Source organism: Arvicola amphibius, chromosome 6 (assembly GCF_903992535.2).
Source record: "Arvicola amphibius chromosome 6, mArvAmp1.2, whole genome shotgun sequence".
Lineage (NCBI taxonomy): Eukaryota > Metazoa > Chordata > Mammalia > Rodentia > Cricetidae > Arvicola > Arvicola amphibius.
In genome coordinates, this window is record NC_052052.2 from 1,215,001 (window position 1) to 1,236,563 (window position 21,563).

Sequence of the window (21,563 nt, forward strand, 5' to 3'; positions counted from 1 at the left end):
CACATGTGCAGGGCTCATGCTACCCTGCACCATGTTGTTTCGGGCTCCAAGCCAGCGGTTGGCTGGGTATTCTAGTGGGCTATGGCCAGAGGCTACTCGCAGGGTTGCTCTCATGAGGCCCCAGGTTCAGGACAGGTGGGAACCTTGGGAGCTAGATCTCCTTACCACCAGTGGTTAGGGGCACAGTAACCACCTTCCGTCCGCTCAGGAGGCTGTACAGGCTGCCAAACAACTATCTTTTCAAGTATATAAAAAAATTAATTGACTCCATCTGTGTTGGCCTAATGACTGATTAAATGACTAATCATGGAAGTCTTAATTAAAACCGTTTTTCTCGGAACTGAGGAGGGAGGAGAGGCTCTGACAGTCCCCAGCATGTGTCAGGCTTTGGGTGAGCGGGCGAGAGACACCAGCATGCAGTTAGGCCCAAGGTCATCTGCCAGAACTTTCCATTTATATCACTGGGTGATGGGACGTGTCGATGTGTCTCGGCACCTTCACTGATGGAGTTCCAGGCAGTTGCACGCTGTGAGGGTTTCTGGGGGAGATGTAGCCAGAGCCATTTTTCTATTGAATGGGATGTTCACGTGTGGCCGGACAAATTCACAGCCACACTTATTAAATCAAGTTCCCCCCCCCCTTTTTTTTTTTTTTTTGCAGCTGACACGATTTCACATCGTGCGGGACTGACAGGGCCCTTTGTCATGTAGTGAAATTCCGTAACATGCTTGGAATGTCTCTGCAGGAATGCAGCAAGGGGCCCAGGACAGAAACATGTTCAGTCCCAGGAACGCTGGCAGGAGGAGCCTGCCGGACTGTTCCCACTACTGCCTACCTCTCCCTGCTGCTGGGGTGTACCTAGCCATGGTCATGTCCCTTCCTCAGAAGACAGAGATCAGGCTCTGAGAACATGAAAAGCCTACTTACAGACTAGAAGGACCCCTTTCCTGGAGCTCGGGAACCCTGCCCAGGACTCACCTCTCCCTGTCAATCATCCCTTCCAGGCCTAGGCCCCAACCTCCTCTGTGCCACTAGCAGCCTCACTGGAGTCTGGAGGTCAAGGACTCCTTGCACTCAAAGACTGAACTCTGAAGTTGTCTACCCATGCAGGGCCCTGGGGTGTGGGCGCTCTCCTCCCTTACTGCCATGCCTGGTGAGTATCCCACAGGCCCTGTGTCTGCCGGAGGGCAGAGGAGTGAGACGGGCACCAACCTGTGCCCACAGGACCTTGCTCATGTCGAGCCTCCCTTCCCTACCAAAGCAGCTGCTTTGAGGCGGCACAAAGGGACATTTTTGTAGCCAGAGGAGATGTTCCTGCACGATGCGGGCAAACAGGCCCCCCAAGTGCTGTGCTCTTATGTAAATTAGACCCCATGCTCCCCTGCGCTGCTCTGAACTGCAGGGTGGCATGTCACTCCCAGTCTTTGCTGGGGTGGAGGAGCGAGTCCTTACTCAGTCCTTTTGTCTGAAGCCCCCGGATGACAGTACTGACCGCTGGCTCTGACTCCGGCCAACCTAATCAATGAGATTGTCTCAGGTTTCAGGAGTCACCGGCTGGTAGCCATAGTCCGCCTCTCCCCAGAACCTAGAAGCTCAGAGTATTTTCTGCAGGCCCTGGGCATAAGGGTGTGGGTCTAGTGTGTGCTGGACAGTTTTACGTCAGCTTGCAACAGCTGGAGTTATCTGGAAGGTGGAAACCGAAATTGAGAGAACACCTCCATAAGATCCAGTTGTAGGGCATTTTCTTTTGTCTTTTGTCTTTCCAAGACAGGGTTTCTCTGTGTAGCCCTGCCTGTCCTGGAACTCACTCTGTAGACCAGGCTGGCCTCGAACTCACAGAGATTCGCCTCTCAAGTGCTGGGAGTAAAAGTGTGCGCCACCACCGTCCAGTGGACACTTTTTAAATGAGTGATTGATGGGGGAGAGCTCAGCCCATTGTGGGTTCTATAAGAAAGCAGGCTGAGCAAGTCATAGGGAGCATGCCAGAAAACAGCACCCTTCCATGGCCTCTGCATCCGCTCCCATCTCCAAATTCCTGCTGTTTCACTTTCTGTCCTGACTTCCTCCAGTAATGAACAGTGTTGTGGAAGTGTGAGCCACATAAACCCTCTCCTCCCCAACCTGCTTTCTGGTCATGGTGTTTCATCGCAGTCACAGGAGCCCTGACTAAGACACTGGAGTTTGAGCGACAGCAGTGTCCTCAGGGATACGATCCCAGCCTGTCCTGGGCTCACTGCTAACATCGTTCCTGAATACCATCGGCAGAGACGCTGCCTGCTCTTCTCTCACACTTGGGTCACTCTCGGTGGGACAGCAGCTCCCTGAACTTCTCAGCTTCTCCTCCCACAACATTTGACATTGAGCTACCTATGGCTAAACACCCAGAGGCTATGGTCCACCACCTGTAACTGCTGTCCAGCACTGACCAATACACAAGCCACCACTGGCCCTGACAGCTGGTTTGGCTACATGGTAGGCCTGGGCCACAGTAAGGTAAAAAAGGTTGGGTAGCCTCACTTGAGCCTAATTAAGTGAAAGCCAGGTTTCTATGCTGGGGGTGGAAGGGTTTCCAGAGAGCTGCACGTGGTCTCCAGTTCAGCCAGCATTGTCCAGCAAGTGTGAGGGACTTCTTTCCCTTTGGCCCTGGCAGACTGAGGTGGCACGCAGTGGTGGCAATGTCTGAGAGTTGTAGCCATCTTCTGCGCTCACCTTGGCTGACTGAAATTATTCCCTTGGCATCCTGGCTGCAGAGGTCAGTCTTTGCCAGGAGAGAAGGAATATGAAGAACTATAACCCAGCTGTGGCAGCCAGCCCAGCTGGGTTAGGCAGGGACAGGGGATGTGGCCCTAGCCATAGAAAGTAGTTCCTTGGGGGCTGGAGAGATGGCTCAGTGGTTAAGAGAACTGGCTGCTCTTCCAGAGGACCTGGGTTCAACTCCCAGAATCCACCTCCAGGGGATCTAACACCCTCACACAGACATATATGCAGGCAAAATGCCAATGCACATAAAATGGGGGGGGGGAAAAGAAAAAAATGTGAAAGTAGGGAATCCAAATAATCACAACTAGACCCGGCTGGGGCACCCTAGAAAAGTCAGACCAGGGGTTTGCTCGTGACTCAGTGGCTGTGTTAGGTTGGGAGCAATAATATCATCCTGGCAGAAAATGGCAAATGCTGGGTCATAGATCTCAAGGTGTTCCTGATCTCAAGGGCGGTAGTAGGCCAACAGGTGGAACCAGGTGGGGTTACAGCCCATGAAAGGTCTGAGTGGTTTTAAAATCCGCACTCTGTGAGGTCAGAGGTGGTACGCTGTCAGAGTGACCTGAGGAGCACTCTGAGTGCTGGGCAGGGGAGCACTCCAGATCTGGTCTTTATTGGCAAGGTTTGAGTCTCAATGGCTCAGATCACAAGAGTCCCACCTCCTTCTGTGCCCCAACAAAGGTTCCACAGCCAGGTTCCTAACCCAGAGTGGCCCCTCACTCTTCCCCTCCTACCTATCAGGGCGAGTGGGTCTGAGCCTCCGCCCAGGTGAGAGGCTCCGCCCAGGTGAGAGGCTCCGCCCAGGTGAGAGGCTCCAGTCAGAAGTACACCCCCACAATGCTACTGGACTCCTGGTTTGCAGAGCCAGGCAAGGCTGCTGGAAAGGATAATTGTCCTAGGCTCTTTCTGTCAAGGGACTTAAGGATCTGGTACCCAAACTGCAGGAGGATGGCAGAACCCTTTGATTGCCGGAGATGCTGGAGACATAGTGGGGACAGACCCTGCCCACGGCTCCCACATTTTTTCCTAGGGAAGGGGTTGAACTCTCAGAGATTAGGGGTCTTCAGGGGACAGAACTGAGAAGCCCTGGACAATGTCTTGAGGTAAGCATCAAGGACAACATTTGCATGGTGAGGACGGCCAGGTCAGAAGACAGGAGACCTCACAGCCCTGAGAAACTGGTGCTGACGGGGCTGACGGGGCTGGGGAGCTTCACTGCCTCTAACAGTTCTCCTAACCACACTGCCCCTCTGGGATGTAGCTCAGTTGTACTTGCCCTATTACACATAAAGCACTGGGCTCCGGCCACAGCACGGCGTGAACCAGGTGTGGCAGCATAGGCTGTAACCCTAACCCTCAGCTGTGGGAGGCAGGAGGATCCGAGTTCAAGGTCACCCTCAGCAACATAACAAGTTCAAGGCCGGTCTGGGCTACATAAGATCCTATCTCAAAAAAGAAAAAATGTAAAGCTCTCTCTGATGTTTCCATATTCTGGAAACAGGAGACCAGATGCTCAGAGACAGAGTTCCCAGGAGAATGAGCTTAGTCTCAGTGGTAGAAGGTGGAGTCTGAGGACCGCCTGTAGCCCAGAACATTGGGCTGGGAGAAATACAGAAAGCAGCAAAGCAGGGTACAAGCAGATACTAGAGACGTGGGCCATTTTTGTTGTTGTTGTTGTTGTTGTTGTTTTTTTTTTTTTGTTTTTGTTTTTCGAGACAGAGTTTCTCTGTGGCTTTGGAGCCTGTCCTGGAACTAGCTCTTGTAGACCAGGCTGGCCTTGAACTCACAGAGATCCGTCTGCCTCTGCCTCCCGAGTGCTGGGATTAAAGGCGTACGCCACCACCGCCCGGCTGACGTAGGCCATTTTGAGTTTGCATAGGTTCAGGTGCCTCTTAGGGTCCAAGAATCCTATTCTGTAGTCATTTACTTGCAGATGCTTCTGAGTTCCTTAGTGGGCAATGGGTGACAGAATGAACTAGTTACGTTCCATCTTTTCTGGAGGAGGCAGCAAAAGCCTCTGGTTGAAGGGAGAAAGGTATCCGTGACACCCTTGGCAGAGGTTCTCCAGGGGCCCAGACAGAGCATCCTGGGCCTTGAGGTAAGTATGAACTCTCAGCTCTCATCTCCTCTCTGGGCGGAAACACGGGGCCAGTGGGAGCTCCGTGTTAACCAGATATTATATTGGTTATATTTTTAAGTCGGCTTTGGCTGTTGTACAAACATGCCTCATGGTCGATTCACAGGTCCTGACTCAGAGCAGCATGGAACACATCTCCCGCCGTTAAGAGGCTCTGTCCCAGTACCGCCTTTTGAGGGGTGTCAAAGCCCTGTCAGTTTGCCAGCACGTCCCCAGCCTCCAGCGTTCCTGGCTCGTCCTACCCACCCCCACGCCACCAGTGAGCAATCGCACCGCAGGAGTACCGGTGGGCAGCCTCATCCCTGGTAGGCCATGGGCTCTCCTTCCATCCCCATCTCATCTCTTCTCTGATAGCCTCGCCGTTGGGCCAGCCTGCTCTGGGCATTTCATGGGAGCCCACCCTGAAGCGGTGCCCTCAGCGCACTCCTGGGCTCCTGCCTTCTGCATGGGGCAGAGGCTGCCAAGGCTACAATGCTGAGACCTGGCTGGTAATGTGTAGGCACCCTCAGGCTCTTTTCTGACTATCTCAGGGGCAAGGCTCTCCTGTCCACAGGCTTCCCTGGCCCTTACCTGCCCTGCCTGCCTGTCTCTCAAGAACTGCCAGGACTTCCTGATCCAGTTAGGTCCAGCGAAGGCCCACACCCCACATGTTCCCCTAGTCAAGCACCTGGTATGTGGGTGCTGGTTTCTCTGCAAGGCACCTACCATGTCTCCTTGGCTCACAGTTGCTAGAAGGGTGGGGATGGAACTGGCTGCCACATCCTCCTGAGTCAGCAGACAATGCTGTCTCTTTACCTCCCACCATACCACCTTCTGATTTGTCAGACAGAAATCCAGACTTGATTTAGGAGAATCATGGCTGAATGGGTAAGTCCCCATGCCTCAGTTTCCTCTCCTGAAAAATGGGACTAGTCACAGCACCTGACTAGGTGTGCCTACAGCACATTGGCACAGAGTGTTGAGAAACATGTCCATTCTGAGTGCCCCACCCCCACCAGTGATCCCTACCCAACATGGAACTTCTCCCACTGTATCCATTGTTGATGGCTGTCTACCTCTGAGGAGCCCACAGTGCCCCTGCCACGGCTACCAGGCCCCCTGGGGCTCTACCTGGTATGTGGGGTGCAGTGGGCAGGCCTCCTGGGGCTCTACCTGGTGTGTGTGGGGTGCAGGGTTCACAGTAAGAGCAGCAGCAACAGCTGCTCACCTTGGGCCTTGCGATAAGCAGGGGTCATCAGCCACAGAGACATGGATGCTGTGGTCAGCGGCTCGTTCTCGGGCGATAGGCTCTGCACCAGCGTGCCGCCTTCCCAGATGCCCTACGACTCTTCCTGCCCTCACAGACCCCTCGCCATGGTACCCTGAGCAGCAGACCTAGACATGTGTGTGACAGAGGCCGGGGCTTTGCCGCAGCAGACCCATCGGGTGCGCTTTTTACCTGGTGCCTTCTGGAGGCTCCTGGACGGTGGATACCACCTCTGGGGGATTCTGGCCACCTTTGGGCCTATTGCCGGTCTTCTAGGTGTCAGGCAGAAGGAGAAAAGAGGTTCAGGGGGGGGCACGGTGGTAGTAAGGAAGAGCCCAGATATGGCCTCAGGGCTTACCTCAAGCATGCTGGATAGGAACAGAAAAGGCTGCATCCCAGGCGGAGGAGGTCCGAGGAAGATGTCTGCAAACTCAGCACGGCCTTGCTCCACTCGCCGACAGCAGGAGTCATGTCTCCTCGCTGAGCAGAAAGCAGAGAGAGGCCCCATGAACTCTGAGCAAAGGAAGCGGAGCCTGGCTGGGGATGGACCTTTGTTCTGGGTATTCTGAACCAGTCTGAGAGAGACGCGTATGGGCAGGGACAGATGGAGGAAGGGTGTGGGTAGAGCAGCAGACAGGCAGGGTGGATAGGACAGTGTATATGAGGGAGTGTGGACATAGCGGTGTGGGAAGGCCACAGTGGACAGTGGTCAGAGCACTATAGACAGGAGAGGATGGTCCACAGGGAGTGTGGATGGCGGAGTATGGCCAGCCAGTGTGCACAGAACCACCTGGACACAGCAGTGTAGACAAGGCCACAGACCAAGTGGAATGGAGGGGGCAGTGTGGACGCAGCACTGTGGGTGGGGCTGTGTGTCCAGTATAGTGGTGTGTAGCATGGACTCGGGCTTGTCTGGGGTTTACACAGTGTCAGCAGACCTTGCCTGATGACCGGGGCGGTGGGTGGGGGCTGGCTCCTTCAGCCAGACCAGCAGAGGCACTTGGCTCTCCAGACCACAGAGACCACACTTTGGCCTCTTTTCAGCTCAGTACAATCTGGGAAACTTTCCCCATCAGGCCCCAACCACAGCAGGTCGGGATACAGGAACTTCTGGTAACCATCAGCCCCTGCCTGGGCAACAGCACCAAGAGGCTCAGAGGATGGGCCCCAAAAGACCCTTGCCCACAATGGCTCCTTCTCCTTCCTCTTTCAGGATCCCAAGGTATGGGACGGGGCATTTTCCTCTGCCTCTACTCCACCCATAGGCAGAGCTGCAATCCCAGAACCTTCTGTCTCTTTTACAGTTAAATGGTTTAGCCAAATGGTGAGTTCTGGTGCTAGGTTGGTTCAGGGTTCCTGCTTCCTATCAAATACAAGCACACACCACAGTCTACTTTCCTGTAGGACCAAGTTTCAGGGTCCTTCCAACGGCCTTTGACCTGAGGGTCGCTCATTGGGGAGGAGACACAAGCCCCTTGAGAGCCAGAGGATTGGGGAGCTCTAAAGGGGGAGGGTCTGACTAGAGCTGCAGAGGGGGTGGGGGTGTTCACAGGAGAGCAACACGGCAGAGGCTGGAGGACAAGGGTGGAGCAGAGGATCGTAGTCGGTGGGGTCCTGAAAAAGGAGGTACAGTCTGGGCCAGCATCATTAGGGGTGGTGAGATGTCCCAGGGCAATGTCTCTTCAAGGAAAAGGGGTTTTCAGGTGGGGACCCCTCCCCCCGCCATGCTCAGATTTTGGGGCTGGCTCCCTTGGGACTGGAGTGAGTGCAGGAGTTATCTTTCATCTGCGTGCTAGACAGGGCCCTGGGGCCAGAGGCTTTAATGTCCTTTCCCCAGAGTCCAGGTTTGCAGCAGCTGGGTCTCTGAACTACCTCCAAATTACAGGTGGGAGAATTATTTCTCTCAGAGGTGTATTAATTTTGTCTTATGGTGCATTAATAAAAACCTTTTTCTTATGCAAGGACATTCCTTAGCTAATGTCCTTCCCTGAAGCTCTGCCCTGCACCACTGACGTCCTGGGCAGTGACTGGGAACAGCAATGCTGACAACACGGTTTTCAGCTCTCTGCACACTGACGGCCATGTGGTCCATGGGCACCGGCTCCGCCACCTCCTTTAAGGACAATGTTTGGAATTAAGATGCCAGCTCTGTCTTCATATCTCAGAGACGTGTGCCATTCAGGGTGACTGCTGGGTGGCCCTACCTGGGAACACTGACAACTCGTACTTCAGGCCATGACTTTCCATGTACTAATTCCGGGAAGTGGAGTTGGTAAAAGACCCAGAAGGAATTTCTGATGTGGGTGTCTGCCTTCCTCGGGCTGGGAGGTTCTGACCACACTGTTAAAGGTCTTCTTCTCCAGACATTACCACAGCTGGCTTCCGTGGGGCATCTGCTTGATGCCACTCCTCTGTGGTCCTGTCTGGTGACCCCATGTAATAAAGACGGTCACTGTTACCATGTGGTTGCTGAAAAATGGACGTTCAGACAAGGTAAGTGGGAGGCACAATGACACTGTATGACACTACGCCACTTGCGCGAACCACGCCGCTTCATGGGGAAAGTAACACGGAACAGTGGGAACCTGGCAGCCTGGTTCTCCGGCCCACACAGAACTGACACTTGAGGCCATCTGGATATGGACCTTCCTCCAGCCCAAGAGTGAGGCTGTCTGGCTGACCACAACCCTTGTCATTTCAAGTAAGAGAAATCTTCACTTCTCACCTTTGCCTCTTCAATCCCTGTGGCCTAGCAGACTGCTCACCCAGCAGGCCTTACTATCTGCAGGCGTGATGTCCAGACAGGCCACGTAAGGTCGCCAGCTGCCTCTCCTATGTTAACCCTGTGTGTATCTGGACAGAGCGCTCGGGGGAGGGGAGACTCATGGAGACAGGCTAGAGGCACCCACAGCATGTGGCTTCCCTAGAGGAAAGGGGCCACCTGGAAGGCTCACCAGCTAGAGGAGGCCCTGCTGGCTGCTCTTACCAGGAACATGAGGTGAAGCTGACTCACGGTGCTACATCCAGGAACATGTATGTCCTGTCTACGGCTTCTCTGTAGTGGATGAGGATCAGGCTCCACGAGAAGACGGTTAGTACCCTCTAGACCCCAGCTCAGGGCAACTGTCACATCTTCAACCCCATCATCACTGACGACCGCCCATGCCCACACCACGCCAGGTCCTGTTCCTGGTGCCTTGGTGTAGGCTGGCTTCTGTTCTGCTCATACGCCCTCACTTCTCACGGGGTAGGTAGGTGTCATCTTCATCAGGAGGAGCCCGGCTCCCGGCTCCTGGGAGGACAGACGCACGGCTTCCTGTCCTCAGGACGTCCACAGGCTGCAGTCACAGGCACTGGGTCCCCAAATACAATTCCCCTTCCCCTCCATACAGACAGAAACCTTTCTCCAACTAGCTGCCCATACTCCTCTCATTTTTCTACCCTGTCTTTGAGTCCAGGCCACTACTGTTTACAGTGGGACAACCATGCTGCTCCCAGACGTCACCAATCTGCCCTGTAACCTGTTCCTCACCCCCAGCATAAAACTGGTTCAGAGCACGGGTGGGGCCCCTGTGACGGTTGCCCTAAACTTCCAAGGGCTTTGCCCGCCTGGTGGGGCGCGACTGAGACCTCCAGGCAGAGGACATGGACCAGATCACACTCTGCTAGAGTGTTGGGGGCGAGCCCCTCTGCTTCACCCTCTCCGCACCCCTGCACCCTGCTGCTGCTCATCCTTCAGACACCTCAGAGCCTCCCTCACCAGCTGCCTCCCATGCCCCGAGGGCTGTTTGTTCCCTTTCTGCAGTCCTGTGTGCTTTGCGGCGGTAGCACCTGGAGATGTCAGGACTAATTCTGCCCCTGCTGCCATGAATCTCCGTGGCTGTGCCTCTGACCTCCTGCTCCACTCACCCTAGGGCACTCTTCTCACTGTGCCCACCCTGTCTGCAAACGTGGTCCTATTAGGACAAACCTAATAGGCAAAAGGCTGCGAGAGCTTCCTAAAGGCTTAAAATCTCGCTGCCTAGAGGAGATAAGCCACAATGTTGCTATCAGACAGGGCAGCAATGCTGTCAGAAGTGTCTGTCTTCCAGCCACTGCCAGCCAGGGGGTCACTTCCAAAGCTTGAAGAGACACAAGGAAGAGGTATTCCAGCACTACACACGAGCCCACACCATCCCCAGAGGGGGAACCACCCTCGACTGCAGTTCTAGGGCAGTTTCTGCGGTAGATACCCAGTGCTCTGTGAAGATGCCTGGTGCATTTTTTGGAGGCTCTCCTGCCCAGTAGCAACATTTGCTCCTGTCCCCCAACCAAGAGGCCCAGGAACGGGATTCTTAATCTCTGGGAACCAACCCTAAGGCCTCTGCTGGTGCTGATGGCAATTATGGCTTTATCAGCAAGATAAAGGTTGCTGGGCCACCTCAGGGAAGAAGGCTCTGGAGAGCAGAGGCTCTGCTAGGGATCAGGACGGGCAGCCTGACCTCCCTGTGAAGGAAATATCAATTAATTATCTTTTTACAGGCAAACCAATTAGACTCCTTAATCGCCTGTGTAGGACACCGAGGCAGAAGGCAGAGAAACTGCAGGAATAAACAACTCTGAGAGGGTTTGCCTCACTGTGAAATGGCCACCCTGGGCCCGGGACTCGCCACGGGGAGCACAGGCTGTGGCCTCAAATTTTCTTTGTCTAAGTGAATTAAAAAAAAAAAAAAACAAATGTTACTAGCCCTAAGGGGACAGAATGGACTTGCCTGGAGGTGACCAGACACAGGGCATTAGTCTTCCGTGTGCACTCCATTAGCTGAGGAGCAGCGCAGTGCCTGAGTAAGTTAGCAGTACAGTTCCCATCAAAAAGACCCCTGAGGTAGGTCTCTCTCCATGCTGCCCAGGGCCAGGCAAGCAGCCAGGGCACTGAGAACTTCCCAGGTGTCCAGGTGAAGCTTTCTATGCTGTCAGTGTGTCTGCCCTGCTCATCTAGGGGTGCTCTTGTTCTTTTGGCCCTGCTGTGGCTAGGACTAACCGGGAAGGTCTGCCATCAGACGACAGAGGTTCCACCCCATGGCTAAGGGGCGGCAGTGCCTGATCCAGAGCCTTGCTAAGCACTTCAGCAGACACAGCTTGCACACACCCAGTGACCGCCCATTGCCCCCTTTACAAGTAGGGGAATAGACACAACCGTACGGGGCTCTGAAGGTGCCCAGGCCTGGGGGCTGTTCCTGCTTGGTTTGAAATGACTCCCGTCAGTCTCTTGGCATCCAGCTGGTGGCACAGTATTTTGGGAGGTTGAAGAAACTTTGAAAGGAACCAGGTCACTGGGCTTAGATTTGAAGGTTATACCAGGTCTTCAGTCTTCAGAAGACAGAGGCCAATGAGAGGTGCAGTGGGGAAAACATTTGCTGAACAGGCTTGAACCCTGTGTTTGGATCCCCGGTACATGCACAAAAGCAGGGCACAAAAGCCTCTGGCTCTCCCGCCACTGCACACAACAATATATGTATGTATTGGCTGTGAGTCTAGCCTTTAATGCCTGAGCCATCTGCCCAGCCCACATCACTATATATAAAGACCCTCCTCCATTACATGTTCCTGTTGCTATGACATCTTGCCTAAGTGCATTGGGGTCAAGTGGCCATAGATGGAAACCCTGAAAACCTTGAGCCAAAATAAACCCTTGCTCCAGGGCTGGAGAGATGGCTCAGCAGTTAAAAGCACTGGCTGTTCTTCCAGAGGACCTGGGTTCAATCCCAGCACCTGCATGGCAGCTCACAACTGTCTGTAATCCTAGTTCCAGGGGATCTGATACCTTCATATCAATGCACATAATATAAAGTTAAATAAATTGGAAACCAAACAAAGACCCTTGCTCCTCTGAGTTGCTGATGGTCAGCATTCTGTCATAACACCCCATCACGAGGCTGGAAAGGCACTGGTCTCAGTTTTGGAGACCCAATAGGCTGTGCCTGCACACCAGTGACCCCTCTCAGATAATCAGTTATGTAAATGGGTTTTTATTGTGCAGGAAAACTGCACGGAGTCTTCAGCTTCAGCGTTGCCCTGCTTCCCTCCCCCACAGGCCAATTTTTGGTGTATCTTTTGTTTTGAGATTTTTTTTAATTTTTATTTTATGCATTATGGTATTTTGCCTGCATGTATGCCTATGTACTACATGCATGCCAGGTGCTAGAGGAAGGTAGGAGAGGACATTTGATTGATTCCCTGGAACTAGAGGTACAGACAGTTGGGAGCTGCCCTGTGGGTGCTAGGTATTGAAGCTGAGACCTCTGGAAAAGCAGACAGAGCTCTAAACTGCTGAGCCATCTCTCCAAAAACTCCACCTACCCTGATCGAACTCTCTCTGTAGGCCAGGCTGGCCTTGAACTCAGAGGTTCGCCTGCCTCTGGCCTCTGCCTCTGAGTGCAGAGTGTGCGCGGGAGTGTGTGCGTGTGATCCCAGAACTCAGGAGGTGCAGGTAGGCGAATCAGAAGTTCAAGGTCATCCCTGACTATGTGTGTGAAGCCAGCCCAGGTTACAGGAGACCTTGCCAAAAACTTAAAAAAAAAGAATCTCGTTTCCAAATGTTGATTTCTACAACCCTGGACAGGGGTGGCCTGATGAGAAAGGTAACCGTGCCTTCTGTTTTCTGAACCAAGCTCAGTGACAGGCAGTCATGGCTGGAAGACCCCTTGCAGATGCAGCAACATGGCTGCTGAGCAGAGCCACAAGATTCTGTGGCAGTGCCTGCCGGGGCCCAATGAGGTCTGCCCTGCTTTCCTGAAAGCACAGATGATGGACCTTATGCAAACACTCTTGAGTGTTTTCTGGGAGCTTGTCTTGGGATCCAGAGTGAACACCAGAGTGCCGTTTCTGTTCGGGTTCCACTTGGTGGCTATTTTATAAAAGAATTTAAGGCGGGGTCTCATTATATAGTTCAGGCTGGTCTAGAACTATGTAACCCCAGCCAGCCTTGAACTCATGATAATCCTCCTGCTTCACCCTTCCAAGTGTTGAGGTAGCAGGCAAGAGACACTGCCTGCCCCACGTGATTCCTGAGGAGCCCACGCTCTGTGCCACACCTAAGCTGGCTGGAAACTCCTTTGTGAAACTCTGCAGCCTCAGGCACGCGGCTGCTCCATGCCTGCCTTCTGGAGCTCTGTGTCAGAACTGCTTTGGAACAGGGAAGCCAGCGTGCTGCTGCTGGCAGGCTTCCAAGACTGGGCTAATTCGAGGCTCTTTCTGAGTCTGTTTCTGACACCCCCGCCCACTCCTCGCCTTCAGGAGGCTCTCCCCAGCCAAGCTGTTTGTGTACAGCAAAACTGCAAGGCTGGGCCGCTGGGACAGCCCCAGGCCCTGTAGGGATGCTGGAAGGGCCCCAGGCCAAGGGGAATTGGTATGAGGTCCCCAGGTGTCCTGCTTATGTGGGGTTCCTGATCACTTTCAGCCTCGGCAGGCACCTCTGCTCAGGGACGAAAAGCAAGCAGCAAAGCCACCCCAGGGACAAGTCTGGGTGTCCACCAAGCCGGTAGCCCTTCTGAAATCCTGCCCCGCTCTGAATGGGTGTGGCCTGGAACATGAGACCCTTATGTCCCCTGGCAGGATGGACACACAGGTCCTCCAGACTAGGGCACCTCAAGGGAGCAGACACCAAGGAGAGAGCCCTGGGTCAAGGCCACAGGTGAACAGAGCTAGTCATAGATGATCGTGAATGGTTGGGGTTCCCACACTGGCTAAACTCAAGCCAGCAAGTCACAGAGTAAGGAGAAAGGCTGGCTGACTGACAGGGTCCTGAGTACAGACAGCAAGGGTCATGGGTGGGGAGAGCAGGAGTCCTGGGTGGGAAGAGCAGGGGTCATGGGTGGGGAGAGCAGGGGTCCTGAGTGGGGAGAGCAGGGGTCCTGAGTGGGGACAGCAGGGGTCATGGGTGGGGAGAGCAGGGGTCCTGAGTGGGGACAGCAGGGGTCATGGGTGGGGAGAGCAGGGGTCCTGAGTGGGGACAGCAGGGGTCATGGGTGGGGAGAGCAGGGGTCCTGAGTGGGGACAGCAGGGGTCCTGGGTGGGGACAGCAGGGGTCCTGGGTGGGGGACAGCAGGGGTCCTGAGTGGGGGACAGCAGGGGTCATGGGTGGGGGACAGCAGGGGTCCTGGGTGGGGATAGCAGGGTTCCTGAGTGGGGACAGCAGGGGTCATGGGTGGGGGAGAGCAGGGGTCCTGGGTGGGAGAGAGCAGGGGTCATGGGTGGGGAGAGCAGGGGTCATGTGTGGGGACAGCAGGGGTCATGGGTGGGGACAGCAGGTGAGGTGGGAGCTGCCAAGGATGATTCTTCTTGAGGTGACTTCTCTTTTTCACTTTTGTCCCCGGTGTCCCTGAAGCCGGGTGTGGTGGCGCCCACCTTTGATGTCAGCACTCGATACAGGAGGATCTCGGTGAGTTCCAGGCCAGTCTTGTCTACATAAGTGAGTCTAGGACCCCCAGGACTTTGTTTGTTTATTTGGTTCTTCAGACAGGGTTTCTCTGTGTAGCCCTGACCGTCCTGGAACTCACTCTGTAGACCAGGCTGGCCTTGAACTCACAGTGATCCACCTGCCTCTGCCTCCTGAGTGCTGGGATTAAATGTGTGCACCACCACCTGGCTCTTAAGACACTGTAAAACAAAATGAAAGAAACAATAACAACAAAGCTTTCCTCGAGGCTGCTGGTCAGGATGCAGGCAACCTCGCTGCTTGTCTGGCAGAAGGTCTTCAGGATGGCCCAAAGTCACAGGAGAGGTGACCTCAGCACTGAGGGTCACCTGTGAAAGTAGCGGTGACCCTGCAGACTCTCAGGTCTCAGGCACCAGAGAGCTAGTGTTTCCATGGAGGCAGGCCCTTGTCTGGGGATCTGCCTGTCCCCGCTGCCTCTACCAAGGTCCTCCATAGAGTGCTCCATGCTTCCTCCCTCTATGCCCCTGAATGGTTTCAGCACTGGTGCTGTCAGCACAGAATGACAGCAGAGTAGGCAGAGCCACCAGGCAGAGATAGCACATGGCACCTACCATTTAAGACGCAATGCATCTTCTGTCCTGTACAATCTACCTTGACTTACTGTCCCAAGAGTCCCGTGCTGCTACTGTAGAGCCTGCTGCCACCTCCTTCCTAGCAGTGACAGGGAGGCCTCCTGGTTCTCAGAGCTGGGGGGGGGTGGGGGGAACTTAGATGTCCAGCTCCAAAGAGAACAGTGGGGCTGGAGGTGGGTGGGGAGTACTAGGTAGGCTCCTTGAAGGCTGACAGGACAACCCATCTATGTCCCACTGTAGACGCTAGCTGTGGAGGCCAGCAGGGTTGCTGGTACTTGGGAGGGACGGGCACAGAAGGGTGTAAGGGCTGCAGGCTCCATCCTGACATCGGGGTGCTGCTCAAACCTGCCCAGCAACCGCAAACTCTTAGGAAACAGCAGGTAGGAGGGCAGGAAGGTCTTTTCTTTCTTTACTCATAAAAGCTGTTGGGGAACTAGGGGTGTGGCCCAGTGGTATCCATGTGCTGGTATTCGCAAGGCCCTGGCTTCCATCCCTAGGGCTGCGAAGTCCATCAGAATAAAATGTCTCAGATCTACAGACAGCTGCAGAAATAGTCGGCGGCAGGGCTTGCAGTTCAGACAGACCTAAGGTTTCCTACCAAGTCCCTCTTCACCGCAGTTTACAAAACACCTGTCCGTGGCAGGCACACGAGGGCGGAGACCCAGGCTGTCCCCTGGGGCCTATGGAGGGTCCAGACCTCTCTGCCACAGGTCCTACTCTAGTCCTACAGGGTCCACTCGGAGGCTTGGTTACAGTGGCAGCTTCCGGTCCCCCTGAGCACAATCTCTTCCCCTTGAACTCTGGCGGGATTTATGGGGGCTTCAAGGCCACCTAAAATGCTGGGTTTTAGGCACACACTCTCAGTGGTCTCTGGTTCAGGGTCATTATTCTTTATTTAAATGCCCCACATTGTCTCATTTATTTAAATGCCCTTCCCCATTGTGGCTGGAGCTCCTACCTCCGGCAGACACTCTTAGCGGGTCCCCTCCCACCCAGCTCTGCGGGTCCTCATGGCCACACTCTGGTTCTCAGGAGGGCAGGGGTGGAGATCCAGCACCAGGTGCTATGCCTGCTCTCTGCTGCCGGGGTGGGGGTGGGGCTGCTCACACCCCCAGCTGTTCGTACACAGGTGTACAGGCACACAGCCACGTCTGCTTTTATCATTGCCTATAATACCACACTCAGACACCCTTTGGCTTCTGAGGGTCTTATTTTCCATATCTGACCTCCTGCCTCGGGGCTCTCAAGGCAGGGACTCATTGGACCTACCCTAGTGTCTGGACTCTGTTACCGCTGTGGTCCTCACAGAGCCTCCTCCAACCTCTCAGGCTCAGACCACCCCTTGCTGTGAACCCTCCTCATGCCACTTAGGGCCCCTCTTCCATGCCCTTAGCATCCCTCATGGGCCCCAGCTACGCCCTTATTGTTAAGATGTAATAACTTTAGGATTGATGTTTTTCAGGACAGGAAGGGAGGAAATAGCAAGAGAGAAGCTCAGGACTGGTGGGATTACTCAGTGGGTAGAGATGCTTCTTGTCAAACCTGACCAAAGTTTGATCCCCAGGAACCGCACAGTGGACGCAGAGAACCGAACTCTGGAGAGCTGGCCTGTGGCTTCCACACAGATGCCACGGCAGGCACATATTCTCCTCCCATGAGTAAAGTCAAAAATAGAATTAGACCTGTTTCTAATGTATGCAAAGAGAGGACCTGTGGAAATCCAGAAGCCCCGAGAAGAAGGGAGGCAGTAGAGACCCAACTTTACTCAAAGACAAAAGAGCTGAGCCCTGAGAAAGGGAGGGGTCCTCTCCTTCTTCCTCCACCCCTCCAGCATGTCACAGGGCTAATGTGTGGGGACCCCACGCACCTCGCAAGCCCTCTGTGTGTCTCTGCACAGATACCGACCATCTGAGCCAACTTCCACTCCTATTGCTGTTTTGGCATGGGAAGGAATACATCTTTTCATGCTATACTTTTCTGGGACATTCCCTCTATGTAATAATTCCTTAAAAAGGAAATCAGAGAACGAACTTCACTTTAGAAATATGGCTCTCTCGGGCTATTCTGCCGTAATTAACCGCAGACAATTAATATTAGAATGCAGTGTCACCCTGTGAGGCAATGAAATTTCCAGAAATTCTTGCTACACATTCCACCACTTTATTGGCAAGATTGAATTAGCAGCAAAGGGCACCTTGGTTTTTAAAACTGTCATACAATAACGATTGATTCTTCATAGATTGAACATGGTGAATACTCAAAACCATTTGTCCGAAACATGAAAAGGAGAAGTCATTCGTACCAATTGAAAACATTCACTAGGAGGTTTTGTGTATTACTGAAAAAAAAAAAGAGAAAGAAAGAAAAGAAAACCGACCTTCTCTTTCATGGTACTGGCTCCTCTAGATTCCCAAAGCTAATTTGCAAGGGATTGTCTGGGCCACGGGCCCGGAGCCCACCTCGTCCCTCCTGCAATCACCAGCCGGCGCCCACAGCGTCCACCCGCAATCACCCGCACCTGCCGCATGAGTCAATGGGCCCAAATTGCGGGGCGCGGCAGACGCCCCACCGAGAACAAGGAACACAAAGGACTCTGCGCTTCAAGCTGTGGGTGGGAATTACAAAAGGTTAAGAGACTAAATATAAAAAGCCCTTTGAATATAAAATCAATGTGCTTTGTTGCTAAAATCTGGGTGCTGTAATTTATCCAAAATAGGACTTGCAATCTCTGGCAAGTCCACGCCTAGGAATTGTCGGTGATGCTCATCAAAATGCAAACAGTCTACTGGAACTTAAAAACAATTAAAACAACTGAAATATTTCATATCAACAGAATAATGAAATACCACACTTTGCAATTACCTATTACTGACATTAGGCCTCCAGAAACAGAATACATTTTCTCTTTTCAGTTTAGTTCTTTGTGTAAGTAGAAACACAAGTTTTTGGAGGGCTTGTTTTTTGAATTGTCTGGAATCCCAGACCAAGGAAGCCTGAGACCCTAAGTCCCAGCTGGAGGCGAGGTGGGCCGAGGCCAGGGATGCCTGGGATGCCTGGGAAGAGGAGCAGTATCCAGAGTTGCCTCAGTGACCTGGTGGCTGGTACCTGGTTAGCAAACCTCAAACGATCTCCCTACGGGTGAGGGTAGGGGAGCTGGACTTGGGCAGCAGGCTCTCAGGGGGTCAGTGGCCTTCAACCAGCAAACAGTGCCTCCTGCAGCCTCTGCTGCCAGCAGTGCGGAGCTCCCCACACATGGCTACTGTGCCACATTCGGGCCCAGAGAAACCTGGGATAGGCTGGGATGCCGTGGATCTGCAGAGAGCAGCACTGTTTTCTACCTTGGGGATGGGGCTCCCTCTGCCTTGACTGTTGGCCGCAGGCTTCAGGAACACGTTGAAACACTGATGATTAAAGTGTGTCCCACCTCCTGCGCTGCTTTAATTTCAGGTCTGACTCATGAGCACTCCAGAGTCTCCTTCCCACCTCCTCCTCAGGGCAACCTGACCTCTGAGCTGGGTTGTCCAAAGGGGCGAAACAGGCTGGGTGAACATGTTGTCCTCTAGTGAGCACACGGTAGGAGTCGGCCTAGGCAGCGTGTCCCCTCGCTCTCACGTGGCCCTCTCCAGACTCCCCATCGGGCTGGCAGAAGCAACAGTCTGCTCACTCACTGTTACAGCTGGGAAGCCCCCAACCATAGCCCCACGGGTCTGGGGTGCTAGAGGCTGGGTTGCACAGCTTTACAGATGCGAAGTGGAGGTGTGATCTGTGCCTGAAGTGGTGCTGGGGACCCTCTCTGACATCTGTGTGTGGATGGTGTGCCTTGGTGGGATTTCTACTTGGCAAAAGATGCTTACAGTCCAGTTTCCCCTTCATCCCTGATAATGGAGCTTAATCTTCGTTGGCACATTACACTCATCTCCGTGTGGCCTGGTGTAAAGCCATGTAACCATATGAAATATGTGCCCCTCATATTTTCTTCCTTCCCAGTAAGCACGATATCCGAAGCTTGTGTAGCCCTCTAGGACGTGACGTGGTAAATGCACATCACTAAGAAAGAGACTAAGAGGCAGAAATGGGGATCCCACGACTGGATGTGGATCTGCCCCGCCCCTGGGCGATGTACAGGAGAGAAACAAACATCAATGGAGCTGAAGTTCTTGTTGGGTCATTAGCTAAAACCAGTGGTATCTCATCCTTCTCACGGTGAAGCCGCATTCTTCAGGAACTCAGGTCAGTCCCATCCTTGGCTCTGGCTGTGCTTGGTGCTAGGTATGCAAGAGACACACGGCTTCCGGTGCTACCTTCATGCCCCTGCACAGAAGCACCATCCTAAGGTGCCTCAGCAGGAACAAGACCCATGCATGCAGCTTTTGGTCCCCGTCATCTTGGGCCTTCTGCTGAGTTAACAGCCATTGCTGTGAGCTCCTTGGGCTCTTGCTGTCCCTGCCTTGCCCTTTGGTGGCCTGTCTAGAGGGTGAGATGAGCAAACAGTTTCTGAGGCGACCAGACGTTTAATCAGGACGTCCTTGGCCTGGCTCCTTCCACCTTGCCAGCGTGGGCAGCAGTTCTAAGCTGGCCCTCAATCCTTCACCTTCAGAACCATAGACCTGAGAAAGCCTCACAGCCTCGTTAGGTCTGCCTAGAAGGGAGGGATGTTGGCACCAGGGACACAGTGAGACAGCAGAGGGACCCTGTCCGGGACAAGAGCAAGATGACCAGGGTTTCTGTCTGTCTGTCTGAAATACTGAAGTCCACTTTAAGCACATAGTCCCTGGTCCGCTTTCCCCTTACACAATGAGACTGCTGTCTCTAAGGGACCCAGGACTCACTCTGGCTGCAGTCTCCAGACACAGCCTGGCATTTCTTCTGTGCAGGATTTGCCTTTTAGCTCCTTGTCACAGGTTGAAGCGTGCCTCCCCAGGTGCCTCCTTCCTGCCGACCCAGAGAGGGACTCCAGGCACAGTCTCAGATGTGGGGGAAGCCTCAGCCAGGCTCTTGACACCGGTTGTGTTCTAAGCTGTAACATTCAGGCTTCCTAGCTGCAGGGGGTTCATCGCTCTTTGGTTGAGGGTCCTTTTTTTTTTTTTTTTTTTAATCAGATTGCTCTTGCCCAAGACAGAGTTGCTCTTGCCCAGGACAGAGTTAAGCTTCCTTAGTGACTTAAGGGCTCTGCAGAATGCCTAGGGAGGAAAGGCACATGGCCAAGGGACCCTCCATCCTGCAGAGGCCTGAAGGCCAGTGTGAAAACCTGGAGGTGCTGGGTGGGGCCCCTGCAAGCACTGCTGGGGTCACTGGGGTAGAGGAGTCAGGGGTTTTTGTCCCTGGGAACAGGCAGACTAACAGGAGAAAGTAACTAGAAAGGAAAGGCAGCGTTGGAAGCTGTGTTGAGAGAAGGAAAACTAGTTTAACTGGATCGTGGTTGAAAATTAGTAGTACAATAAATCTGTCCTAAGTGGGATCACAGCAAACAAGAGTAAGACAGAGAAATGAGAGAGCTGTAGAAGCACTCACTGGTGTGCTCGCTTCATCCACCACCAGCCACTACAAAAGAGCTGCTCTCCCGAGCTCCTGCTAGCCCTCCTGGCTTGGGCCTCTGCTCTTTCCTGCCAGGGATCTGGGTCTGACATGCACGGAATGCAGTAGGAGAGTTACTTCAGGTGGAAGTCATTCTAGGGGCATGTTCTAGTCCTGGAGCCCTTGGGGCTGAAGGCCCCAGAGAAGGAGGGGAACCCGTGTGACTCTCGCTCAGTGAACAGCTCAGCAGTGTGGTCCAAGGGCCTGAAACTGCCTACCCAGAGGTCACTCCTGGGCCCTTCAGTCCACCTGCTAAGATAGATGGGCAGACAGAGCCAATTTTTACCCATTCCATGTGACCCTTGGGCAGGGAAGTTTTAAGAAGGGTAGAAATGGGCAGAAAGCCATTTCTCTGACCCTTGGTCTGACACCTTGGTTCAGTCTAGATTTAAGAGGGTCCACCCTCACCCTAGCCCTCCTGCACAGGAATGGGGATGGGTGGGATGGTCATACACGTGGCCTGCCAGCTCTTAGTTTACAGAACAAGCACAGTCTGTTTAGAAACAACAGGGAAATGGGAGTCCAGGCTCCCACAGTTGGGTTCGGGGTGCTGGCCAGCCCTCGAGGAGCTCCCAAAAGGGATTGATGACTCTGATGTAGGATAGTGGTATAGAATTTGCCTAGAATGACCAAGGTCAGTGTCAGACGCAAAGCCTCATGGTTTTTCTGAAAGGAGGGCCCTGCTCCTTATGGCCTCCTAAGTGCCCGAGACCCCGAGGTGACACTTCCTGACAGGTCCCAGAAGGAACCTGAGCCTGGCTCCTGTGTTAACCACTTGGTGTACTGGGGACCCCCACA

General features: G+C 53.7%; 1 protein-coding gene across 1 annotated transcript in view; it reads right to left on the bottom strand.

Annotated features, from left to right (window-relative positions):
* Positions 1 to 21,563, bottom strand: part of Morn1 (MORN repeat containing 1) — a 61,324-nt gene that overhangs the window by 11,509 nt on the left and 28,252 nt on the right. Inside the window, 2 exon segments of the mRNA XM_038334800.1 lie at positions 6,336 to 6,415; positions 6,502 to 6,623. Of these exon segments, the coding sequence (XP_038190728.1) occupies positions 6,336 to 6,415; positions 6,502 to 6,623 (202 nt within the window).